The 24,336-nt window shown below is 45.8% G+C and overlaps 11 protein-coding genes and 1 non-coding gene across 23 annotated transcripts; 5 read left to right on the forward strand and 7 right to left on the reverse strand.

The window, feature by feature from the left end:
* The first annotated feature begins 102 nt into the window (after positions 1-102).
* On the forward strand, positions 103-5,147 carry SREBP (Sterol regulatory element binding protein). 4 transcript variants are annotated; one of them, NM_001275135.1, is made up of 8 exons: positions 103-327; positions 392-493; positions 1,067-2,560; positions 2,621-3,426; positions 3,496-3,887; positions 3,948-4,074; positions 4,301-4,468; positions 4,542-5,147. In NM_001275135.1, exons 3-8 carry the CDS (start codon positions 1,078-1,080, stop codon positions 4,905-4,907), a joined length of 3,342 nt encoding a protein of 1,113 aa, NP_001262064.1. In that variant the 5' UTR covers positions 103-327; positions 392-493; positions 1,067-1,077; the 3' UTR covers positions 4,908-5,147. The 4 variants fall into 4 exon arrangements, with proteins under 4 accessions (NP_001262064.1, NP_730450.1, NP_730449.1 ...); NM_168816.2 differs by lacking the exon at positions 392-493 and adding an exon at positions 732-867 and having other exon boundaries at positions 1,070-2,560; NM_168815.2 differs by lacking the exon at positions 392-493 and adding an exon at positions 842-867 and having other exon boundaries at positions 1,070-2,560.
* On the forward strand, positions 4,129-4,227 carry mir-33 (mir-33 stem loop). The gene has a single exon (NR_048301.1). It is a non-coding gene; the product is annotated as a mir-33 precursor RNA (primary transcript).
* CG14102 (uncharacterized protein) lies at positions 5,143-7,459 on the reverse strand. Its single transcript, NM_140890.4, has 3 exons — positions 6,897-7,459; positions 5,988-6,694; positions 5,143-5,927 (listed from the first exon to the last, which is right to left on the reverse strand). The coding sequence occupies exons 1-3, from the start codon at positions 7,402-7,404 to the stop codon at positions 5,817-5,819; spliced, it is 1,326 nt and encodes a 441-aa protein (NP_649147.2). The 5' UTR covers positions 7,405-7,459; the 3' UTR covers positions 5,143-5,816.
* Ir76a (Ionotropic receptor 76a) lies at positions 5,446-9,595 on the forward strand (the record flags this gene model as incomplete). 4 transcript variants are annotated; one of them, NM_001104177.3, is made up of 8 exons in its annotated part: positions 5,446-5,500; positions 5,552-5,793; positions 7,614-7,776; positions 7,834-8,096; positions 8,159-8,282; positions 8,334-8,442; positions 8,504-9,008; positions 9,066-9,595. In NM_001104177.3, 8 exons carry the CDS (start codon positions 5,446-5,448, stop codon positions 9,543-9,545), a joined length of 1,941 nt encoding a protein of 646 aa, NP_001097647.3. In that variant the 3' UTR covers positions 9,546-9,595. The 4 variants fall into 4 exon arrangements, with proteins under 4 accessions (NP_001097647.3, NP_730452.2, NP_001137982.1 ...); NM_168817.3 differs by lacking the exons at positions 5,446-5,500; positions 5,552-5,793 and adding an exon at positions 7,498-7,574 and having other exon boundaries at positions 7,624-7,776; NM_001144510.3 differs by lacking the exons at positions 5,446-5,500; positions 5,552-5,793 and having other exon boundaries at positions 7,586-7,776; positions 8,146-8,282.
* Positions 9,596-9,905: 310 nt separating this feature from the next.
* On the reverse strand, positions 9,906-11,248 carry TORIP (Torsin interacting protein). Of its 2 annotated transcripts, none has more exons than NM_001275136.1 (3): positions 10,645-11,248; positions 10,456-10,577; positions 9,906-10,400 (listed from the first exon to the last, which is right to left on the reverse strand). In NM_001275136.1, exons 1-3 carry the CDS (start codon positions 11,195-11,197, stop codon positions 10,170-10,172), a joined length of 906 nt encoding a protein of 301 aa, NP_001262065.1. In that variant the 5' UTR covers positions 11,198-11,248; the 3' UTR covers positions 9,906-10,169. The 2 variants fall into 2 exon arrangements, with proteins under 2 accessions (NP_001262065.1, NP_649149.1); NM_140892.4 differs by having other exon boundaries at positions 10,091-10,400.
* Positions 11,249-11,348: 100 nt separating this feature from the next.
* On the forward strand, positions 11,349-13,100 carry Ccdc58 (Coiled-coil domain-containing 58). Of its 3 annotated transcripts, none has more exons than NM_001300192.1 (4): positions 12,263-12,405; positions 12,463-12,620; positions 12,678-12,800; positions 12,854-13,100. In NM_001300192.1, exons 2-4 carry the CDS (start codon positions 12,489-12,491, stop codon positions 12,956-12,958), a joined length of 360 nt encoding a protein of 119 aa, NP_001287121.1. In that variant the 5' UTR covers positions 12,263-12,405; positions 12,463-12,488; the 3' UTR covers positions 12,959-13,100. The 3 variants fall into 3 exon arrangements, with proteins under 3 accessions (NP_649150.1, NP_001287121.1, NP_730454.2); NM_168819.3 differs by having other exon boundaries at positions 12,474-12,620; NM_140893.3 differs by having other exon boundaries at positions 11,349-12,620.
* On the reverse strand, positions 11,409-12,204 carry CG34116 (uncharacterized protein). Its single transcript, NM_001043151.2, has one exon. The coding sequence runs from the start codon at positions 12,169-12,171 to the stop codon at positions 11,536-11,538; it is 636 nt and encodes a 211-aa protein (NP_001036616.1). The 5' UTR covers positions 12,172-12,204; the 3' UTR covers positions 11,409-11,535.
* CG14104 (uncharacterized protein) lies at positions 12,979-13,367 on the reverse strand. Its single transcript, NM_144151.4, has one exon. It carries the CDS (start codon positions 13,312-13,314, stop codon positions 13,108-13,110), a length of 207 nt encoding a protein of 68 aa, NP_652408.2. The 5' UTR covers positions 13,315-13,367; the 3' UTR covers positions 12,979-13,107.
* Positions 13,368-13,399: 32 nt separating this feature from the next.
* On the forward strand, positions 13,400-16,566 carry Kap-alpha1 (karyopherin alpha1). The gene is made up of 6 exons (NM_079443.2): positions 13,400-13,487; positions 14,081-14,305; positions 14,368-14,852; positions 14,912-15,175; positions 15,243-15,742; positions 15,807-16,566. Exons 2-6 carry the CDS (start codon positions 14,105-14,107, stop codon positions 15,986-15,988), a joined length of 1,632 nt encoding a protein of 543 aa, NP_524167.1. The 5' UTR covers positions 13,400-13,487; positions 14,081-14,104; the 3' UTR covers positions 15,989-16,566.
* Positions 16,567-16,570: 4 nt separating this feature from the next.
* On the reverse strand, positions 16,571-19,507 carry Cyp305a1 (Cytochrome P450 305a1). Its single transcript, NM_140894.3, has 3 exons — positions 19,277-19,507; positions 18,338-18,375; positions 16,571-18,102 (listed from the first exon to the last, which is right to left on the reverse strand). The coding sequence occupies exons 1-3, from the start codon at positions 19,368-19,370 to the stop codon at positions 16,720-16,722; spliced, it is 1,515 nt and encodes a 504-aa protein (NP_649151.1). The 5' UTR covers positions 19,371-19,507; the 3' UTR covers positions 16,571-16,719.
* A 430-nt stretch (positions 19,508-19,937) lies between these two features.
* Positions 19,938-22,106, reverse strand: cyc (cycle). Its single transcript, NM_079444.3, has 5 exons — positions 21,923-22,106; positions 21,589-21,663; positions 20,975-21,429; positions 20,475-20,904; positions 19,938-20,418 (listed from the first exon to the last, which is right to left on the reverse strand). Exons 1-5 carry the CDS (start codon positions 21,940-21,942, stop codon positions 20,157-20,159), a joined length of 1,242 nt encoding a protein of 413 aa, NP_524168.2. The 5' UTR covers positions 21,943-22,106; the 3' UTR covers positions 19,938-20,156.
* Positions 22,107-22,252: 146 nt separating this feature from the next.
* On the reverse strand, positions 22,253-24,135 carry Fibp. 3 transcript variants are annotated; one of them, NM_001275137.1, is made up of 9 exons: positions 23,918-23,958; positions 23,785-23,863; positions 23,399-23,717; positions 23,228-23,335; positions 23,039-23,171; positions 22,888-22,988; positions 22,761-22,829; positions 22,514-22,699; positions 22,253-22,449 (listed from the first exon to the last, which is right to left on the reverse strand). In NM_001275137.1, exons 1-9 carry the CDS (start codon positions 23,918-23,920, stop codon positions 22,371-22,373), a joined length of 1,077 nt encoding a protein of 358 aa, NP_001262066.2. In that variant the 5' UTR covers positions 23,921-23,958; the 3' UTR covers positions 22,253-22,370. The 3 variants fall into 3 exon arrangements, with proteins under 3 accessions (NP_001262066.2, NP_996123.3, NP_001262067.2); NM_206401.2 differs by having other exon boundaries at positions 22,333-22,449; positions 23,918-24,135; NM_001275138.1 differs by having other exon boundaries at positions 22,333-22,449; positions 22,761-22,842.
* Between the last annotated feature and the right edge of the window lie 201 nt (positions 24,136-24,336).

Genomic DNA, 24,336 nt, shown 5'->3' on the forward strand with positions numbered 1-24,336 from the left:
ATCATAAACTATTAAATATATATATTTCTATACAGGCATTGTAAGTAATACAGCTGTTTCTTGATGCCAGGGAGTCAAGACCTGAACCAGTTCCTTAGGCCCGAACTACTGCTCGTCATCCCTGAAGAACAAAGTTTACTGCAATCGAAAGCAATTGTTTATTAAGCTGCAAATATACTCGTGAAAAAAATCAAAACAACCATGAACAACAAGTGTTGCAACTATTACTAACTAGTCGCTAGTTTAAAGCAAAGTGCGTTGACATTAACCAGTTATGGAAAAACAAAAGCACACGTGAACTAAGAAAACAGATAGAAGGTGGTAAAGGTGCGTTTCTTTTTCTGCTAATAATGTAGATAGTGTCTAATAGATTAATTTTCGCGGAAATCAGATCGGGAAACCAGTGGAGCCTGGGAAAATGCCCTGTTGGAGCTCCCAAAGGCCAAGTGGCGTCACTAAAAACATCGTATGATCCGGTCGAGCCCTCTGATTGGTTGAAAGCGCTTACGCATGCTTTCCCGGTCGCGTATGTGTGTGTGCAGTGCACAGTGGGCCAAAAGCGAAGTAAAAGCTTAGACCGTTTAAAAATATTCGCCTCTATTGCAATTTGCATTAGTCTAGCAAAACTTGATATAGCCAAAATGATCTCAAGATATTATATTTTGTTCCTATTTTAACTACGAGCAAACAACAAACAAACAAAAACAAGTTAACACATATGCCATTTTCAGGTCCGACTGTGATTCACTTTAGGTTTGAGTACAATTAAAAGATTTATTTTAACTTTGTTACGTATATTACAAATTTAATTATAAAAACCCCTTTTAATCTGTTATTAAAGCTGCAAGTGGCCACTGTGGAAAAAGGGTAATTAAATGAATTAATGTGATTATAAACATATTAATATTTGTTTTTTCCGGCACCAACATACTTGTCCCACTGTTGTTATTGCGCCGCATAGAACTTTAATAAACAATCCTCAAATGTACAAACATACATACATAAATATGCACATACGTGGGCCCGCCAGTATTTAATTACGAACCGTTTTTGTCCCTTTCATCAGCAGCATTCGCAATGGACACGACACTGATGAACTTAATAGACGCTCCGCTGGACGAGTCCATGGATTTGTTCAAAGCGGAGGATGTCTTCGAACCGTTCGACGCCGACCTGCACTCGGACATGCTGGACATCATCCTCAACGACATGGACCTGGCGCCGACGCAGATGTACAACATGCTGCTGGACGAGCCTCGAACGCATACCCAGCAGACGCAGTCCGTGGATCAGCAGCCGCAATCCGTCGAGCAACAGCCGCACGTGAAAAGCGAGCACTCTTCGCCAGTGCACATCAAGGAGGAACTGCATCAGCAGCAACAACAGTCGCCGCTTCTCGTCTACAAACCAGATCCCCTCATAGCCACAAGCTACAATTGTCCCCAGCAACAGCCGACGGGCCTTTTGAAGGCCGCCCAACCAACAGCCACCATACATCACATGGACGCCCAGCGGATGCCGCCGAACACGGCGGTGTATCCCCCATCTCTGGGCAGTAGCTTTGTCTACCAGTCCATGTCCCCGCCCACGTCGCCGGTGGAGTCTGCGAACCAGAATGTCAATGTCATGCAGCCCGTTGCTGCAACTCCTGCTCCCGCTTCTGCTCCTTTGCCCCAGCAGTCGTATCCGCAACCCTTCATTACGTACAACTCTAAGGCCGGAATGACTTCCGATGAAGCCATGTACTTCCTCTTGCAGCCCACGGTAGCCAGTCCAACCCCATCTCCACCTGTGGCTCCACCACCGACAAGCACAGGTAGTCGGGCCAGCAAGGTGCGAGTGGCACCACTGGCTCCGTCACCTGCCGCTATGGAAGTCCAGGGCAAGGTACCTATCAACCGGGTTCAACCCAAGGTGAAGGAAGTAAAGCGCTCGGCCCACAACGCCATCGAGCGGCGCTATCGCACCTCAATCAACGACAAGATTAACGAGTTGAAGAACTTGGTAGTGGGAGAGCAGGCCAAGCTGAACAAGTCCGCAGTGTTGCGGAAATCCATAGACAAGATTCGGGATCTGCAACGCCAGAATCACGATCTGAAGGCAGAGTTGCAGCGCCTGCAGAGGGAGCTAATGGCACGCGACGGCTCCAAGGTGAAGGATTTACTTCAGCTGGGCACTCGGCCTGGTAGAGCATCCAAGAAGCGCCGCGAGAGCTCGCAGACCTTTACCACGGATGCCGGACTGACGCCGCCACGCAGCGATGAATCGGATCCTTCGCTCTCGCCCATGCACTCGGACATCTCGTTGCCGCCATCACCCTATGGTGGATCCACCGCCAGCTGTAGCAGTGGCAGCAGCAGCAGCAATGAAGAACCACTGGTGGTGCCCAGCTCTATGCGCGGCATGGCCACCCACTCTCGCCTCGGACTCTGCATGTTTATGTTCGCCATCCTGGCCGTCAATCCCTTCAAGACCTTTCTCCAGCGCGGCCACTATGACAGTAATGACGATCTTGGCGACATGAGCGGTCAAAGACGCATTCTCTCTTACGACGTGGAAGGTAGCTAGCCTAGCATCCAGATGTTGTTAAATATTGCTAATGGGTTTCTCCTTGATTTAGGTGAAGGTTTTGCTGTCTGGCAGCAGAGTTCCTGGATATGGCTATTGAACTTCACACTGATGCTTGGATGCTTGGTGAAATTGCTGGTTTACGGTGATCCGCAGCTGGACGCGCAAACGGACGCCTACTGCCAGCACAGGCAGCGGGCTGACTTCTATTTTAGCCAAGGACAGTCGTCTCAGGCCTACGCCGGTTACCTCAACTGTCTGCATATGTTTGGATTAAGTCTACCGGCGTCGCGCTTGGAGTGTTACTTGCAGACCACGTGGCAGTTCCTTCGTTTTCTTTTCCATCGCCTCTGGCTGGGTCGGGTGCTGTCACGGCGGTCCGGTGGGCTGTTTAGCAACGCCGCCAGCAGGAAACAGGCGCTGGCATCTGCACGCGAACTGGCCCTGCTCTTCAACCGACTGAATCAATTGCAACTGACTGGAAATGGAAGCCGCGGTGACATGAACGGCATTATGATGGCACTATTCGCAAGCAACATGGCTGAAGTGGCGCACAATCTACTGACACCGCGCGAGACCATCTGCATCCACGTAATGACAGCGTTGCGAATGAAGCGCAGTGCCCCAAAATGGTTGCAACAGCTCTTCGCCCGATACTACATGAGCCGGGCTCGTCAAGAGTGCGGTCTCACTAGGGCCACCGAGCAAACGCAGGAGCTACGTTGGGCATTCACAGCCTATGGATATCGCTACTGCGCCACGCACGTCTTCACGTACGATCTGAGCGACTCCGGCGAGCAGGATGGATTCTTCACACGTCTTAGGAATCCATGTGATCCCGCTGCCCACGTCATTAAGGTAAGTTGGACTGAATTTCTAGTGTATCGCACACAATTCAAAACTAATTGTTTCTTTTCCAATAATCAGCAATATCGAGAGCATTTGCTGTTTAAAGCCATTCAGTGTCTGGTAGGAGCGGGCCACAAATCGGGAGGCCTGCCCACATCTTCTGTCAGCGGAGAGGCGGAACAGTTGCAGCAACAGCAGCACAGCGGCACCATTGTCAGCAATGTTCTTAAGTACACGTCCCTCCTTAAGGACACTCTCTGGGCTGATGAGGATGAGCGGGATACAAACGTGGTGTGGTGGGCCGATGTTTTGGAGACCGCAGTGCACTGGCTCCTTGGTGAAGACACGCTGGCCGAGCAATTGTACGGCAGGATCAAGCAAATGCCCACGCAGCTGCAACAGTGCGGCGAAAACGATCATCTGCCCAAGGCGCTGCATGCTGTGCTGCGAGCTAAGATGATCTTACTAAAGTGAGTAAAACTAGAACAACTAATGAAAAGAACAAAACTAATCATCGCACACCTTTGCAGAAACAATGGCAACGCACTGGACAAAAGTCTCAAGCAATTGGTAAACATCCTCTGCGATGAGTCGAGTGTGGAGCTCCAAGAGTGCTTGACTGTCAACCGGATCACCGACGCCAAGGGTATAAAGCTGGTAAGAATGTGTGCACCCCGAACAATCAGTTTTTGGCGACTGAGTGCCACCAGACTCTTCCTCTGGAGATGACACGAAGGTGCATTGTAGTCGCATTGTCTGTCCCAATTGCTTCAGGCAATACAACTTCAGTGCAAGCTCTGTGCATTTCACATACAACGCCGAATGTCTCTGGCAAAAGTCGCCAAGTTTTAAGAGCGCACTAATCATTATTTCTTCTATGCAGCTTTTCCAGTTGCTTACCTGCGATTGGCTGCTCGAAACTAGGACTGCTCTGTGGGAACTGGAACACATGAATATGGAGGACGATGGCTTCTACCAAGTGCCAGGTGAAGTGCTCGAGAAGTTCCAGACCGATTTGAACTCGTTGCGCAACATTGTGGAGAATATACCGGTATATGCAAATCCTTACCCTTCCAATATGTCTGTTCCGTAACCTGAGCTTGTGTAAACTTTTGCCATTACAGAACGCCCAATCGCGCATATATTTGTACGAGGCAGTTTGTCGCCTGATGGCTGGAGCCTCACCGTGTCCAACGCAACAGCTCTTGGACAGGAGTCTGCGATCACGCAACGCCCACTCGTCCATCTTCTGCGGCAGCAAGGATCGGCGGCAGCAGAACTTCGTGGGCGGAGAGCGGGAACGGGCTTCGGCCATGTACGTGGCCTGCAAGTATCTCCCGCCTGCGCTGCTCAGCTCCCCGGGTGAACGTGCTGGCATGTTAGCCGAGGCGGCCAAGACCCTGGAGAAGGTGGGCGACAAGCGAAAGCTCAAGGAGTGCTACCAGCTGATGAAGTCGCTGGGCAACGGCATTGGCAGCGTGAAGGCTTAGGATAGTAGTGAAGTACATAATAAGTGGCACGAACGTGGTGTGGATTTTCAGCAAATGAATACCCGTTTGCTATTCAAAAGAATTACAAATGCCTAGGTCTTTATAATTACGCTATTCCTCTGTTTTCCACGCCCGGTTATGCTTAGATTGTAATTTTAAAATTATTTAATATGGACATTTTATTTGTTTATTATTTACCGTACTTGTTAAACGTATTTATAACAATAAATATTTTAACAGATTTACAAGGCCTTTTATTGGTTACCGGTGCATGCTCCTAATTTGTTAAATATGTACATAATTCATGGAAAACGTATTAGTAGCGTATGCAATCTTTTTCCTTATATAAAATGAAATATTCTTCCATTCGCGTCGGTCATTTTGCGTCGGCGGAGTTTTGTTAGTCGGGTGCATCACAGGGTGAGCTACCAAGCACTATATATATATATACAAAAACAGAATGTATATGTATAATAATAATACACACAGAAAATAATATAAATTCCTCAGGCACACTTCAAGGGAAAAAATCTGTGAAATGGAAAACTTGCTGGTAGAGTCATATTACTTTAGCACTGTGCTTAGTTTTTTTGGTATGTTGTCCTTTTGTTCAGCATGGACAACCTTTTAAAAAATATAGTTAGCTCAGCAGTTCTTCGCGGACTCGCATGCCACTTGTATTTTTTGGCACCCGGCGTTTGATTTTCGTCTGGAAACGGTTCATCCAATGCCATTAATAATCATGGACTGGCACAGATGGGCCAATCGTTCCGATCAAGATGTTTATGATTACAAAATAAAGGAGGATGAGTTCGAGGGGAAGGGAATCCCCTACAACGATTGGACTCTTAGACTGACTGTTGCCATCGAAAGGTCGCACTGTGAGGTGAGTCTTTTGCTAAAGTAAAACTAGTCAAAGATAGTATCACACTTAGAGTAGGTATCCCGCTGACAGTGATGACATGTGGCTCCATCAAAACTCACTTGCAAGTGTTTATCATTCCTGAACTTATCTGTGAACTGAAGGGTTTTTGGTAAATTTTGGTTGTTCCAAATAATTGTGTATCCATTAAATTATACCTTTTTCCGAGTATCCGGTGTCTTAATGAAATCGAGCGTTAGCAAAAGCCGGTCTTTCCGATCCGCTCCTGCATCAGCCACATTGTCCAAAAATTGATTTACATCCTCGATAGGCATCTTCCAATGTTTTCCCAATCTCAGATGATTTAGGTTATAGCAATTTTGTACTAGCAACATAAGTTGGCGACTTGGGTTTGCAGGTGAGTCAATGCAATCCAGGGCCAGGCACTCGAGATCTTTCAACTGGCCCAACTGGGACACCGATTGAGCTGGCCAGTTATCACAGTCCAGAGCGTTGAGTTGCCTAATCGCCAGGATGTGATGCACTTGGTCACCTCTAACGCGGACGGATATGAGCTGTAGCTTTTGGAGGTTACTAACTCTTTTGGCCACCGACCTATAAAAGTCGTTGTCCACTTCTGCTGTCCAACGTGAGATTAGGCGCAGGGATCGGAGACCTTTAAATTCACCCAACTCCGGGAAGCTCATATCAAAGTTTTCGAGAGTAAGGTGATCCAAGTTGGGAAACTTATCTGCCAACAACGGGACCTGGTGAGATCTCCTGCGATCCGGTCCGAAATTGAGAAGCAGTCGCTTCAGGGAAGCCATACTTTCAAACATTTGTTGGAAGGAGGCGTTGCTGAGGTTTGGGTCGATTCCATCCAAGTCCAAGGCCTCCAGTTTACTGAAGTGCCGCAATTGATCTACTGCAATAGTAATTCAGATATATATTAAGCTTATAAAAAGGATTCTATTCACCGACTCGAATGAAGTTTAGGGAAAATAATCTAAAGTAATTTTAGATTAAGCAATATCTTTTTCAAGTTAAAATATTGACCAGAGTTAAACGATAAAAGTGTGAGTGGTATGAAACAATTAATATGAAGCGCTCGTGGTTTTCGTACTCACGCTGTGCAGATCTGGCATCGATCAGAGTGAGATTGGTTAGACTGGGTAGCTCCAGGAGGAGCTGCATGATGTGGCCCCTGTCCCCACTTTTCGGCGGCGACTCTGTAACGGCGTGCATAAATATGATGACTGCCTGTCGCAGTTTGGGGCAGTGCCGTCCCAGGAGCCCCAGAAAGGGGTAGGTAAACGGCTCATCCCAGCTACCATGGGGCACTTCGCACCTGGACACTTCGGAACCGCACAGCTGCAGCAGGAACTCCCAGTCCGGAATGGTTTTCAGAAGCCGCACATTGATTTTTTTGTGGCGCGTTCGCAAAATGTCCGTCAGTACAACCTGGAATAGTGGATGGGCCCGGCCCAGATTTAGCTGGTCCTCCAGCACATTTATATATGAAAATATCTGATGGTAGCAGTCGTAGTTGAGATCCAGGAAACCGGGTCCCCCACTCATACTCTGCGGTCTTCCGACCAGGAAGGAGAAGGGGCAGCCTAATCCCAGTTTGTCCATTGTCCTGAAACTATTTTGCAGTTCAACTGTTTCCAAGTTGATAATACGATATTTCCCGTTTTTATGCGGCTTATATCGTAATAAATCTGCTATCGATAACATAACGGAGCAGCTGATGTTAAATTTTAAGTTTGAAGACTTTTTGGTTATTCCCTTTTTTTTTTAAATTTGTAATTAATAAATTTAATTATTTTACTTTTGTATGTAAGACCTTCATAGCATTTCAGGAGCAGATTCCCGAATTCGCCAGATATTTTTATCACGCCAGCATCTACTCCATTTGGAGATCTCTGCGAAATCGTTTTATGTTCGTTTACACTAAAGAGTTTGAGGACAAAAAAGATAGTTATCTGTCCGGTTATATATTCCAAGGTAGGATAAGTGCAGTGAATTGAAATAATTACACATGCTCACCATTTGAATTGCTAGATCAACCTAACATCTTGGTAATTACTTCACAATACCTGAACTCAAGCACTTTTGAAATTAAAACGAACCGATTTGTCGGTCCGCGAAACTTTAACAAAAACCCGGAGCCTGTTGAGTTTTACATACTCCAGCGTTTCGATGCCAAGGGTACGAAAGCTACTTGGGAAACCCAGAGTGCAATGTCCAGCAAGATGCGAAACCTCAAGGGACGCGAGGTAGTCATAGGCATCTTCGACTACAAGCCTTTTATGCTATTGGATTATGTGAGTTTTAATAAGTTTTCGCTACCAGAATATATCGCAGTAATTCCAGTTATGTGAGTTAGGAAAAGCCACCATTATATTATGATCGTTTTATGAACACGACGGATGTAACCATTGATGGAACAGATATTCAACTAATGCTCATTTTCTGCGAGTTGTACAACTGCACCATTCAGGTGGACACATGTAGGTAATTAAATACATTCAACTAAAGCTTATTGTCAAGGCAATCCACAGCTGAACCATACGACTGGGGTGACATCTACTTGAATGCCTCGGGCTATGGTCTGGTTGGAATGATCCTCGATAGACGAAACGATTACGGAGTAGGGGGCATGTATTTGTGGTAAAACTCTTGATTAATCAATCAAACATTTTGAAAAGTAAACCATTCCATCGCTTTCTAGGTACGAGGCGTACGAGTATATGGACATGACTCATTTTCTGGGACGATCTGGAGTAACCTGTCTGGTGCCCGCTCCGAACCGTTTAATCAGCTGGACGCTCCTGCTCCGACCATTCCAGTTTGTCCTCTGGATGTGCGTGATGCTCTGCCTTCTGCTCGAGAGCTTAGCTCTTGGTATAACCCGTCGCTGGGAACACTCGTCGGTTGCGGCAGGCAATTCCTGGATCAGTAGTCTGCGCTTCGGTTGCATCAGTACGCTGAAACTTTTCGTAAATCAGAGCACCAATTATGTGACCAGCTCGTATGCTCTAAGAACCGTCCTAGTGGCCAGCTACATGATCGACATTATATTGACCACTGTGTACAGTGGCGGTCTGGCGGCCATCCTCACTTTGCCCACTTTAGAGGAAGCGGCGGACTCTCGCCAACGTCTCTTCGACCATAAGCTCATTTGGACGGGGACTTCACAGGCCTGGATTACCACCATTGACGAGCGATCGGCCGACGTAAGCCCTACAAAATTAAATTTATTAGTACATTTTTTAAGATTCTTATTTATGCAGCCAGTTCTTCTTGGTTTAATGGAGCATTACCGAGTTTACGATGCCAATTTAATATCCGCCTTCTCGCACACGGAGCAAATGGGATTTGTCGTCGAGCGCCTTCAGTTTGGTCATTTGGGCAACACCGAGCTAATAGAAAACGATGCCCTAAAGCGGCTGAAACTTATGGTGGATGATATTTACTTTGCATTTACGGTGGCGTTTGTGCCGCGACTGTGGCCGCACTTAAATGCCTACAACGACTTCATTCTGGCTTGGCATTCCTCGGGCTTTGACAAATTCTGGGAATGGAAGATCGCCGCCGAATACATGAATGCGCACCGCCAAAATCGCATCGTGGCATCTGAGAAAACGAACCTAGATATAGGACCTGTTAAACTTGGCATTGATAATTTTATTGGCCTAATCCTGCTTTGGTGCTTCGGCATGATTTGTAGCCTTCTGACATTTCTCGGAGAACTCTGGAGGGGACAGGGGTAGTTTAATTGTTTTTATTTTCTATATACATCTACAATATCAAAACTAAACTGAAACATGGAAGTATATTTACATATAAGATATGATTTAAAGATGGACGCGGCAAGGTAGTTGCCCGCGAAATCCTCCGCCTGCACCGTTGTTGCAAGGGGATGTCAACGTGGCACGTTGCTGCTCACGTAGTAGCTAAAGTGTGTTGCGGCGAGTTGCTGCCCACAACACAGTCACCTCGTTGTCGCCTCTGTAGCTGTGGTGTGGTACAGAGTGCGGATCAGGACCAGGTGGTGGCCACGATCGGTGACTATAGCTGAAGTGACCAACTGGAATAAGCCGGTAGCAGGGTCGTAGCTCCGACTTGATATTCACGGCAGGTATCTTACGATAACATCACTTTATTTCGGCTGTCAGTTCAGAACTAAGTAATACAAAGAAAGATTACCCTATCTCGCACAAATCACGGCCGCCGACCAGCATCCGAAGTATAGCTTCGTGTGTCGTTCGTCGTCACACGCAGCTTTTCCTGATGTTACTTGTTAACTTATATATTTATCATCGAGAGCCAACAAAATTCTCTTTATTTATTGCTTTATAAGCTTTGTAAAAAGATTTTGAATAGTGTCTTTCAGTTTAACTCAAATGGAGCACCTGATCAGTAACTCGAGTAATTAAAGGATCCAGCTCGTGGTCCCCCAACTCCTGGTCCCACAGATCGTACAGAGTATCCGTGGCTAGATTGACGGAGTTGTTCACGGCGGTTGTGTTGAATGTTCGAAGGGAGAGGAAGATGACTGCATCCTCCACCAGAGGGCTGTAGGTATCGCAGATTGTGTGCAGGGCTCGAGCTCCATTCGGCGCAATCTGTAATAAGAAAGCTTTCAGAATATTGCAGAACGAAAGAATTCAGGGTAATCACTTCATTTAGGTTCACTATTAAAAAAACCTTTCCATCGTTGATTTTTGATTTGAATTGTTCAATCGCCAAACCGTATTCCTTCATGTGCTCCTTCTTCATGTGAATCAGCTTTCGGGGACCACCTGTTCAAATGGCGAGCGCATAGTGGGTTACATTAGAAATTTTAAATGAATATTGCGCTTTTCTTACCAAAGCACATTGAAGCCTCAATGGCAATTTCATCGATCAGTTTCTCCAGCTTTGGATCCTGGTGCAGGAACAAAAATACACTGGGGTGCTTGTCCTTTTTGTTAATCAGCCCCTCGATCCCCTTTTGCAGGGCTCTCCATACTTTTTCCTGCTGCTGGGGATACTTTGTCCTGAGATCCTTAAAGTCACACTGTTTCTCCTCTATAATGCTGGATCCGTACCCATAGACAACCAATAAACCAAATAGAACACCGGCAAGCGCTAGTTTAATACCGATGCCGTTGTGATGTTCATTGATAGAATTGTGCTGCTCCTGCCTTGAACTCGGCCTAGAAGTTGAAATACTGCGTCTTCTGGACTGATCGGTGGGTTTGGGAATACTGGGTTCGTCATGGGATTCACTTTCTTCCAGTTCGTCGGCCGAAGATGTCCCTTCCTCGTAGCTTTGTACCGGCTGCCTATTGTAGGAGTGGTCCTGGTCCACATCGTCCTTTGACTGGGAAAGAGCCCCAGGTTCGTTACCATGCAGTGGTCGTCTCGCCAGATTACTCATTGTTATTACAATTAGAACTGCTTTCAATTGAATAGTAAGAAGAATATAAAAAATGCTGAGAAGCTCAAAACAATATATCGATATCCAAAAACTGTATCGATTGTTCCTATAAAAAATGCCGAAGGAATAAAAATATATCGCAAAACATCCAATAATTTCCAACATTGTAAAATCAAAATTGATTATAAATTTAAAGGAAATATGAAAGAATCAATTTATCAAATAGTTTATTCCGATATATCCCAGACTTAGGGATACGACTTTAAAGATTAAACACAATATGTACAGAGTATGTATATTAGCTTAAATTAAGTCCTACTTAATCCTGATTAACTATTCTACTCCGCCGTTGGAACCGTATTCAGAGTAAGGCGTCGTAGCCTGCCCAATACGAAGATTTCGTCTATAGCTTTTTTGGCATAGAATTTTTGGTCCTCGCTGAGTTTGCGGTACTCAAGGGACCAGGTCTGTGCATAAACATTGGACTCCTCGACCCCACTTGCGTCGAGTGGTAGCGCGATCTCGGGAATGTCCGGAATACGGGCTGAAGCTGCAGTGGAATCTCCGCCGCTGACCGCTTCCCCCACAAAGGCGGCAACATCGGCAGGAGAGGGTTTTGTTTCCAACTCATCCGACATGGATTGTTGGTCATCATGTTCCTCATGATGCTCCTGGTCCGTCTCCTCCTTTCTGTCGTTGGATTCGCCCTTGGAATTGTAGCAGCAGAATGCCTGTTTCTTGAGATACTGCAGGTGACACCGGTGACGCCTCAGGTTCGTTGTGGATTTGTGGGTGAAGGACATAATGCTCCTGCAGCCGATGCAGAACAGTACGTGCTCCAGAAAGCTACCATCGTCCTTCTTGATCTTGCGATACACCCGCCACACAGTGCTCCGTGTGCTTTTGTCATTAACAGCCAATTGGTAGACGCCGGTTTCAATTTTCTCGTGAATATCATCGAATTTTAGCGGCATCTTGAATTATTTTGCTATTTTGTTTTGTTTTGTTCAACTAGTCTTTATCATCCACATCGATTGTCCATAATCGTGCTAATCGATTGCACCGCCCAGGTGGCAACCCCGATTAGAGGCACATTGCGCCGGCAATTTTACATATATCATTTTGTTTTTATTATTTTTTAAAGTGTTTTCTTGTTTTCCTACCTGGTTTAAATGGCGGCATTGTGCTTAGACTTTCTCGGCTTCCAGGTGGGGGTTGGAATATTGTTGTTTGGGTTAGTAGCCGGCATACTAAATGGCTTTAAGTTTCCAAACAGGAGGCACTGAAGAAGATGCGAGATGTGGACGACAAGATTATATATGCACTAAATGCCCTGCCAACGGAGTCGTTTAAGGGTCAAGTGAACAGTGAAAGCACCTGTCGCGATCTGTACGCGAAGCTCCAGGAGTCACACTTGGCCAGGGTAAATCCTGATTAAGTACAACACACGGGGATCTTGACAGATAGCTTCTCCTTGCAGCAAGAAAGCATACGCAGTTGCATAACAATTTCGGCTAGTAATCTGAAGAAGCTAAGGGAAAAGCGGGAGACCCAGCCGGATGATGTGGATACGGATAACCAGTTTAGGGCGGAGCAGCGCAAGGTAACCGAAATACCTAAGTCTTACTCTTAACTGATGCCTATGATCCTTTCCAGCTGCGGGTTCTCCAGGCCGAGCTCAATGTCGAGGACATCATTAAAGATCGTTCCTACAAGACCTTCAATGAACGATGCCGGTCCTATTTTCATGCTGGCCAATAGGTGGAACAAATGCAATGACTAGTTTTAGGTGGATTTATTAGCAGAAGTCTCATGGAACTGCCAAGCCAGAAGGCATTTACATGCACTCCGTTGTATTACAAGTTGTTTACAACAAGTACATAAATATAACAGTCTAAAAAGCACAAACTTTATTCGTCGCGGGGCAGGTTGTATGTAGCGTAAACCGATCCGACGGGTACGCATTTTAGGTTGGCCAAGGCTTCCAGGACGCGCTGGGTGGCATCCTTTAGGTCGTTGTACTCGTGCAGCAGTTCAATGATCTTCTTTTTCTGACCCTCTGACGTTTCATTTGTCTTATTGGCCGTTTTGCGCGACTTTTTCTTATTTTCTTTCATGTTTAAATTAAATGCAATTGGATTGGAATTACTGCTATCGGTTGATATCGCTATCGATAGCGCGTCAGCTGTGTGCATTGCATTTTGACAGTCCGGCATCCCCGTTCCTCACAACGTGTAAAATCTCCCGTCCCCTTGCATGATTAAGACGAGAAAAGGATTCTCCGGAACAGGTAAATTGTGTTCTAATTACGTATCTGAAGGCGCCTCTTCTAACCAGGAGTTGTGGTGGCTCAAAGAAGGGCGTAACCGGAGACCAGCGAATGGCTCATGCTGGCTGACCTAAGCCCGCACCTATACGCACAAACGCAAAGCAGCCGTGTGTGCACATATGTACATACACGTACAATGAAATGTGAAAGTGTTGTGATTGTGCATTTTGCCAGGAAAACTGAATAGTTCATTAAATGTGAACCTATTATATGTAAATTATTCGCCTGACAACGTAATCTTTATGTTTCCGGAAATGTAAAATTAGCCTAGAGCAGGCGCTAAGCGAATGTTCAGTGGTTACAGGGCGTAATAATCCTGGTGGGAGTGGATGAGAACATTGGGGAACACCTAGTGATGATTATAAACGTTCAATTCAACTAGTTCGCATTCCACGACGACCTCTACCTATATTTTCTAGATTATTTGCACTTTCGTTTAGCATTTGATCACAGTAGCGGCGAAAATCAAGTCGCACTCACTTTTTATCTGAAACCTGTCTTTACGACTTAAATTATTCTGTTCTCAAAGAAATATTTTTTTTAACTATTTCAAGCTTTTGAATTGCCAAGACGACGAAATGTCTGCCAGCCACAAACAGCGTTATAAAAATGCCGCCTTGGACTCCACAGAGATGCGTCGTCGTCGCGAGGAGGTGGGCATCCAGTTGCGAAAAAACAAACGCGAACAGCAGCTCTTTAAGCGACGCAATGTGGTTCTTGAGCCGGCTACATCCTCAACATCAGCCGGAGTGGAGAGCAACACCGATAACGAACAGCAGGTATATTTTGATCAAGTTTGGCCTGATAGCATAGTCTTAACTATCTCTCCATTCCAATGCAGGCTGCCGACATGCACATGGCTGACAGCAGCACTGGCGGTCAAAACGAGGAAGCTGCTGGAAGCGGGGCACAGCCATCCGTAATCAACGAGGAAATGATTCAAATGCTCTTCAGTGGACGTGAAAACGAACAGCTTGAGGCGACTCAAAAGTTCCGCAAACTGCTGTCCCGCGATCCCAATCCTCCCATTGAGGAAGTCATCCAGAAGGGGATAGTGCCACAGTTTGTCACCTTTTTGCGAAATAGCGCAAATGCCACGCTGCAGTTCGAGGCCGCCTGGACGCTAACGAACATCGCATCGGGCACCTCGCAACAGACCAAGGTGGTTATCGAGGCCGGGGCAGTGCCTATCTTCATTGATTTGCTCTCCAGTCCCCATGATGATGTTCAGGAACAGGCCGTGTGGGCCCTAGGCAACATAGCCGGTGACTCACCCATGTGTCGAGACCATTTGCTCGGCTCCGGCATTCTAGAGCCTCTCCTGCAGTAAGTTATAAATAATTATATTGATAAGATTGCGCCAAAGTAGGTGTGACTTCTTGCAGTGTATTGAGCAACTCGGATCGCATTACCATGATACGGAATGCGGTGTGGACACTTTCAAACTTGTGCCGCGGCAAAAGCCCTCCCGCAGACTTTGCCAAAATTAGCCATGGTCTACCAATACTGGCACGGTTGCTGAAGTACACTGATGCGGATGTACTAAGCGATACTTGCTGGGCCATAGGCTACCTGTCAGATGGTCCCAATGATAAAATCCAGGCTGTAATTGATGCGGGTGTTTGCCGTCGCCTGGTTGAGCTGCTATTGTAAGTAGTCCTGCTGCGCCATTACAAATTAAAATTACACTTATGATTTGTTGACCTATCCTGGCAGACATCCTCAGCAGAACGTGAGCACAGCTGCTCTGAGGGCCGTGGGCAATATTGTGACAGGCGACGATCAGCAGACCCAGGTGATATTGGGGTACAACGCTTTGACCTGCATTAGCCACCTGCTGCATTCGACGGCGGAAACAATCAAGAAGGAGTCGTGCTGGACAATCTCAAATATTGCAGCCGGCAATCGTGAGCAGATCCAGGCCTTAATCAATGCCAACATATTCCCGCAGCTGATGGTTATCATGCAGACGGCCGAATTTAAGACTCGCAAGGAGGCCGCATGGGCCATTACCAACGCAACCAGCAGCGGTACGCACGAACAGATCCACTACCTGGTGCAGGTTGGCTGTGTGCCGCCCATGTGCGATTTTCTCACCGTCGTCGACTCGGACATCGTCCAAGTGGCGCTAAATGCACTTGAAAACATTTTGAAGGCAGGTGAAAAGTTCCAGACGCGACCAAATCCCTATGCTATTACCATCGAGGAATGCGGAGGTAACGCTATTTATTTTTACTTTCAAATTTCCATTTAAATATCGATTCTGTTAATATTATATAGGTTTGGACAAAATAGAGTATCTGCAGGCGCATGAAAACCGCGACATCTACCACAAATCATTTTACATTATCGAACAGTACTTCGGCAACGAAGAGGAGGATAGCCGGGTGGCTCCCGTGGCAGGCACGCAACAGTTTGAGTTCGATCCGGACAACATGCCCAGCACCGGATTTAACTTTTAGCACCCTACCGCGCAGGACATCGTTTAACTATTCAAATACGAATCCCTCAAGTCCTAAACACACAGAAGCATATGCAACAGGAAGCGAAGCCTTGCCGCCGGGATTTAAATGAAGGCGGCCAGAGCACGGACATGAAAAATAGACCGCATGAGAAGGCGTCTGCCTTGCCCAAGTGCAGTCACTACTAGCATTTAAGGAAAGATGGTCGTTCGGTCGGCTCGTTTCTTTGTTACAATCACTCACCTGCTTATTGTATCAGCGTTTAGTTCTATAATTTTCGAAGTGGTCCAGGACCAGGCATGACGAGATTGCTTTCATTTAGTTCGATTGTACTAATTTAATATGTTATACAGAACCCATTGTATATGTTTTTGCTTTCCTCAAATTGAGTCTGTAAATATTTTCCATTTTATATATATATTTTCCAGCCCAAGTACGATGAGATCCTCACATGGTGTTGTTATACATTCTGATTCATTTGATCATTTTGTTATGCGAATCGCCGAATGTAAATTTGTTTAAATTATAAAGCATTGTAATTTAATTTAGAGGACATCAATAAACAACATCTAGACCACAGCTATGCAGATTGGCATAAGTTTTTATTGAATCTTTAAGCTTATAATATCCTCATGTGTAAATAATTTTCGGAATCCTTGGAAATATCCTAGTGGATTCAGCACCATATCTCTTGACCTATAATACCGACACCATCGACTCCAGTCACGAACTTAGGTGCGCTTGACGAACTGCACCTTGTATGGTTTTGGAGTAAGCGTAATCCCAGGCAGAAGCACCATTGATGGAGACTCTCCCGCCGGCAGGACAACGCTAAAATGCTGCACGATCCGCACTAGAAACGAGAAGATGCAGGCACGGGCGAGGGCATCGCCCAGACAACGGCGTCTGCCCATGCCGAAGGGCATGAAGTACTCGTCCTTGAAGCACTTGCCAGCCGAATCGATGAACCTCTCTGGGCGGAACTCCAGCGGATCCTTCCAGTGCTCCTTATCGAGATGCACTGAACGTAGGCTAATCAGAATTGTGGCATTTTTCGGAATGTCGTAGCCACCCAGCTTGGTTGCCCACAAAGCTCTGCGTGGACCCGTAATGGGAGTGATGTGGAAGAAGCGCTGCACCTCCATGATGAAGGCATCCATGTAGTCAAAGGCTTCCCGACGGCTCAAGTGAGGAAACGCATCTGTGCTGGCAGCAGCCACGCTGGCGGTCACTTGGCTGAACAGCTTCTCCTGCACATCCGGGCGCATAGCAAGTACCATTAGGGCCAGGTTGATCGTATTGCTAGTGGTCTGGGAGCCTGCAATGAAGAAGTCCAGGATGGTCATCACCAGCTGCGTCTCATTGAATGTGCTGCTCTCGCCGCCAGCACTGCGGTCCTTCATCTCCTGGAGGTAGGCATAGATGAGATCGCTTTCCGCCGGCGACGGATCCTTCGCCAGCTGCCGTCGGTGCTCCTCGATGGTGTCCATAAAGAAACCGTACAGCTCTGTGTTCAGTTGCTGGATGAGATTGTAGCCAGTGCGATCGGGGGCCACGTGGCGCAGCCAGGGAAACTGGGCCAGCAGACCACCGCAGATGTCAAAGAGTTTGGAACGCCGATTCATCAGGTCGAGCAGACGCCGCAACGTCCCATCCTCCTGTCTGGCGATCCTCTTTCCAGCTATCAGACACCACAGTACATTGAGTACACTCTGCGCCAGCCAAGTGACCGGCTCGATCGGCTGCTCCTCGGTGCGCTCCAGCTGCCCCAGCAGCTCTTCCGCCTCCAGTTCGATGTGATGCTCCATCTGGCTGCGTCCGTAGCCCACGTTGCGCATCTGCTTCATGGCAAAATGTCGGTGCTCGTACCAAAGCTGTCCGTCCGTACAGGTGATGCCCTTGCGGGTTCCCATGGTTCGCAGACGCAGAAAGAAGTTATCTGGTCGCCCCTCGAACACCTCCTGCAGCTGCACTTCCTTCACCATCTCGTGGCCAAGGGCAACCACCACATATTCGCGGCCCAGCTTCAGACCCACCAGGTCGCTCCGGAAGTCTTTTGCCCAGCGCTCGAACAGGATGTGCTGGCCGCCAACAGCACTAGCTTCCTTACGGAACTGGTAATATAATAAAGGAACGAAGGATTAATAACCCTAGTATATTTAATGATTTTGAGAATATATAGGTTTTTGAGATCTTGATGAACATATTCAGCTTGCCCTTTTCGACGAAACGTTATTTAAGATTTGGATTTCATTAAAGAACAATCTAGATTTTGGATGTTTCAATTATCTGTTTCGTATTCAAATAATCTCATTTTAATAGTATTTAAGAAACTTTTGTGAGCCTTACCTGTAATGTGTTTCCTAACCATGGCACAAATCGAGGTCCTGTTTTAGGAATGAAATTCAAAAATGATACTAATTTTAAATATTTGTCTTGTTAGCAATAGAATTTCATATGGAATACAACCGTCCAATTCAATCAATTCAACCTATGCATAGGTATCAAAGTGCTAATCTAATCGCCTGCAAAAGAAATCTGTTAGCAAGCAAAACTACCGAAACGAAAGTGAAAACTCTATCTTGAAATCAAACCGCTTAGTTATTAACTATCAATGCGTTATCAAAATCAATTTCATAACTTTTATATGTGGTCAAATTGAGACCGCTTTTCTTTAGGTGAATAAGATTCCCTTAGAAATTGCATACTAATTTATCACCATTTTGAACTGCAACAATTGCGAATAATAATAAAAATGTGCTTATATACAGGAATGACAGCTATTACGCCCATAATCGTAATCCTAATGCAAATCAAAAGCTGCATTGGTAAGTGGAATAAATCAGCCCGGCCCTTGTTACTGGCCAATTCAGACCAGTTAGGCCAGGTGTCAGAAGTATGTGACGATTTTATCAATAAGATATATTAGCATTCAAAGCGTGTGCCGTCTGGTTCCCCGCCGATTGGCCAAAGATGCCTCTGATCACCATTACGAGTTGCTAATGAGCCCACCAATTAATTGGTCGCGGGGCAGGTCGTATGTTCGCCTATATACAAATATATTTTATAATAATATGGTTATTAATGCAAAGAATAATGCTTCTCTTCTATTAAATATAATTAATTGGCTAGTTTTCAAAAGCAAACTGTACCCACGATACACAAAATTGGTATTCTACGAATTTTAAAGCAAATCCATCGTTTGTTTGTGCACCAACGCTTTAACTTCTTATCTGCATTTGGGATTCCAGGAAAAGTTTTCCAAAGTGCAGCACGAGAAGAACTCACCTGGTGGAAAGTTCTTGGGACGCCGCGCCGAGCTGATGAGTGAATAAATCACGAAACCAATTAGAATCGCGCACAGAAATATGAGGGCACTCATTTCAATATACTATTTATAAGACCACCGAAAAACGAGACCGACGTCCAAGCAAGGCTTTTGTCCAATAAAACGTTCACTGGTTGGGAAGCCAAGGTGTCAGAGCGTCCGTATGCCACGCCAGCTCTATGCCAACTGATTCCGAACCCGAATCCAGCGAGCGAGAGAGCCAGAGGCATGCCCATACCCATACCCATGCCAGACCTATACCCAGACCCAGACAAACCCACGCGCCTGGGCTGCCGCCTTTTCATGTGGGTCTATTGATAGTGCAAGCAAAAAAGTTGAGTGAAACGAAAAACGGGCGAAAAAGCCCGTCTCAGTTGATAAATCAAACACACACATGTCCGTACATATGTACATATGTACACATGATCCACACCATTTACCACAAGTAGTTATGTGCCCGAAGAAATTCGAGCAGCGATCACGTCCAAAACGTGCTCGGCTAAGAACTATTTGTTGTTTGTAATCGAAGGCGACCGCTCTTCTCGACAATTCCAATCGCCAGAGAGCTATGTTGAAACCTTGATGGGGTAAAACTAGATTGTTCCCACGATAGCAAATGTTCTTATCTAAGCGAATCTCTTTTCAAGTTGTTAGTTAATTTAATTGAGGCGGTACAAAAATGATGGGCTTATCATTAGGTAAAGTTTGTATATCGAATATGGAATTTCAAACGCCGGCGCCAGCAACTCGATGCGGATGAAGATCTTTGGAGTGTATACAAATGTCGGATTGTAGTGGAATAAATAAAAGTAATGTTCCCCATCGGAACGTTCGTATGCCTTATAAGAACACGGAATTCTTGGCGATTATATAGTCAATCTCGCTCGTCCAGGGATTCTTGAAGGCCCGCCACTCGCTCTGCAGCTGAATGTAGCTGTTGTCCTTGCACCGGAAGCGGTAGACCTGAGTGGTCACCTTTTCCGGCACCTGCATCACCATCTTGTGAGACTCCATCAGCGCAGCGATGTCTTCGTTGTGGAAGTACTCGTAGAAGCTGGTGCCGAGGATCTCCTGAGGCAGGAAACCAATCACGAGGGTGGCACTGCCAAATAATTTAAGTCGAATCATCAGAAAATTAATGCCCATAATCGTACCTACCGCTGGTCTATGAACAGGAACTTGCCCTCGCCGGAGTGGCGCGAGATGAAGAGCACGTGCCGTATGTTCGGGTGATTGTCCAGCGAGGCGGGTACTGTGGAGTTGCGAACGTTGGGCGGAATGCGACCAATTGCCACAAGGCAGGATAGATTCGTTGTTTGCTCGTCGCTGTCGGCGTCCTGGTCCTCGTCCTTGATGGGTGTCCAGGACTTGAGGTAGCCCGTGCACTGGATAACCCGGTACTTGTGGCCCGTAGTCAGTCTGGACTTGCGCTTCGTGGAGCTCCGGGAGCTGGAGGACGTATCGGACTCCTCCTTGATCTGGTTGTTGCTGGCAGTGCGCAGCTTCATGCGGCAGAAGAAGGAGCGCCGGGCACCCGGACACAGGCGGCACAAGCTCTGTGGAACGTCGGTCTTAACGGGCAACATGGCTGCAGGTGATAACGCAAGGAGAAAACTTAAGTGACGTACTGAATCTCACACTTTCGCATGGCCACTTACTCTTCGCATCGATAAGCCTTTCCCTGGGACACTGTTCCAGTGAGGATAGCTGCTCCTTAACCTTGCCTATGTCCTTCGGATGCAGGACGTCGAACCAGCTCTGTCCCAGCAGGTCCGCTTGGGTGCTGTTCAGCACACTGGACACCGAATCGGAAACGTACAGGATGCGTCCTCGGTCACAACCCACCACGAACAGGAATCCCTCCGACGCTTGCAGGATAATCATCTTGAGCTCCTGGTCGGACAGGAAGCTAGGCCGGTAATCGGATCCGTTGAATGGATGTAAGCTGCCGCTGCCACGGATCCCTCGCAGATGCTGCACTGCCATCCGGAGCACAGTCAGTTTGTCCAGCTTTCGCTGCATCGCAAAGCACATGGGAATCATGGAGGAGAGCTCGTTGATGTACGTGTTCATCTTGTCCCGACGCCGCTTCTCGATCTCGCTGTGATTTTGCCTAATTAAAATAAATGATATAACGTTAAAATTATAAATGCATATGGATGCAGGAATCTGATTGAAAAGACCAATTAACTTTTCCGAAATAATCATTATTAGTCTTGAAGTCGAATAAATGGATATGGAATTAGTTAAGCCTGAATAATGTTTTCCGTACTTGCGATTTTCATCCGAGGTTCTAGCTGACTTCTCCTCGTCGTAGTTTTCATCTTCGATCTCCTCCATATTTTCGCTAAATCGAAAACAACAAATGGTGAATTAGAAAACAACCCCGATATTTAATCAACCAGTGTGGATTTCCCGTGTAACGGGCGTCAACTGTTGCTTCCTCTTCCCTTCACACCCACACGCACACCTGGCCAACTTGTATGAGCGTGTGTGTGCTCGTTTTCGCGATTGTGCGTTCGTGTGGGTGCTTAACGCACACACTTACAGCTCGTTTTTATGCAATGTGTATGTAATTTGCAATGCACTTTTCCAGTGAAACTCACCAGAACTCCTGAACTTCCATCGCCAATCGGTGACGTTTGCTTATGAAAAATTAAGCCCTTTCCGACGAAGACCTCCCTTTTGTTTGTTTACTAACATCGACTAGCATCAACGTCCCAATAATAACATTTAAAACGGAAGTTTGTGCAGGCCGACAATTTGTTGCAAGCTTTTCCTGCATCTTCAGCTTCGAAGCTGCAGTGTGAACGTGGCTGCAAAATATACCAGCAACTTTCGGAAGAATACCAAGGGAAACAAGCTTTTCGCTTAAAAATACCATTTGGCGCCAATTAACAACGGTATTTAAATATTTAAATATGAAACTCATATGAATCAATTTTCATTATTTTACTTTGGCTAGACAATCTGAGTAAAAATCAACACAAGTCGAAACAAACACAAACAAACAATTAAATACTATTTATATTTGATCCTTAGTTTAATCACATCTTAAATGTGATACATTTTATCCAAGCATATCGTTATGACCTGCATATAGCGATCCCAAAGACATCTGGTTTCTTGGTCCCTGCAAAACATTTAGAGTTGATTATCAAAAAAGTTACTTGATTAATCTAGACAAAAGTACCCACCTTGATATTTCCAGATCCAAAACGCTTTGCGTTATGGAAGCCAAAAATTTATTCACTTGCTCACGGTTCCAGCCATTCTGACGCCAAGGATCAATAAGCTTCTCACAGAGATCGACGAAAAGATCGCGCAGCTCCCGATTGCGATGCAAATTGCAGGCGATGGTGATCAGGGCGCGCCAGTAAGAACTGCAAATCAAAACAGATCAATAGTAAGAAAAGGTGATAATGTCGAGAAATAAGTCCTTACCGAAAGTTGCCATCCAGTTCGTGAAAGGCGCGCTCGAGAAGAACGGGTTTGAGGCGCATGCAGACGAGGCTAAATGCAAGGACTAAACTATATAATAGCTCGTGTGCGGTAGAAAAATAAATCTCACTGCTTAATCTCCTTTTCCTTGTCGAGTAGACAGCGCAACTCCCGCAGGTCCAAGAGAAACTCTTTGTCCATTTCGGTATCATAGTACTCCGGTCCAGTGTGCTGCATTTAGTAAATTAGTTTCGTAAGGAATTAGCAGAGCTAAGTCATACCTGGTAAGTATACGTCCAGTAGATCATGATGGCATGGGAGCAGGTCAACAAATCACTGAAGCTCAGGTATTGCAACTTTTTTTTGGTGGTTTCGAAACGCAGGCAGGCCAGGAAAACAATGCAGGCGTACTTTCTGTAAGAGTGAAAGGTTTAGCTTTTTGAAGTTCAATACATTGATTATATTCATACTTGGCTAGATCGGTGGATATGATGAAGTGTTGCTTGATGTTGTTGGTTAACGTGCCCGGCATTTCCTCGACTGCCTTAAAAATGCGTTTTACGTTGTCAAATTGTCGGCTGAAGAAGAAGTTGAAATATATTAGACTCTACTCTGCCTAAGTAGCGGCCAAATTTACCCACCGAACTGATTTTAGCTTGACGCACGTCTTCTCGGCCACCTCGTCGAGGTCCTTGCGGTAGCGGGACGACAGCTTCTTGCCAAGAATTTCGCGAGCCACCACATCATCGATGGAATAGTACTTCTCGGTGATAAGGTCACGCATTTGTGGCTCCAGCTGGAAGCAGGATTGCTCCATCAGTTTGGTGGGTGCGTTTAGGTATAGTTCAATCAGGGAATAGGTGCGGTAATGATCCAGTACATCCGATGCAATCAGGTCGCTGGGAGCGCCCATGGAGTGACCAAAACCCTTCTGTTTCAGATAGGACACCGCCTCGCTGGCTATAATTGTAAATCGATGGAGCCGTTTGACATGAAACAAGATTGCAATTGGGAGAAGAAAACTTACAGGAGAAGCCTTCGATCCATAGCTGGTAAATTTCTGGATCGATGATTGTATAATTACTTATAAACACATCCACATCGGCCTGTAAGCATTCAGTTTTACTATTTATTATTATTTTGGATCATCAGATAGTTACCATTATATTGCTAGAGTGACCGTTTTCTGAACTAGCTGTCCAATTGGATATATCGAAATGTATGTTAGAGATGAAACACTGTGTAGTTCCAACACAAGCAGCATAGTTTATTCTTCTCATGAATTTAAAACTTTTCCTTGAAAGTAATAAATCGTTCTTGTTTTCATAACATCAATATATCCTATTAATAAACAAGCGAAAATGTTTAGAGTAATAATGGTAAAACCAAATTCGGTGTGATTTTGAGTTTTAAGATCAAGTCATAAGGAAATCTTTAAAATTGTAATTCTCAGAAATCTTAATTTAATATGCAAGATATATAGCTGTAAACTTTCCGATATTTAAAAACCAGAGATGGGGCACAGATAGCGAGCACGAATCACGACTATCGATAGTGCCGATAGCGGGCGATAGCTGCA

This window comes from Drosophila melanogaster, chromosome 3L, assembly GCF_000001215.4.
Source record: "Drosophila melanogaster chromosome 3L".
NCBI lineage: Eukaryota > Metazoa > Arthropoda > Insecta > Diptera > Drosophilidae > Drosophila > Drosophila melanogaster.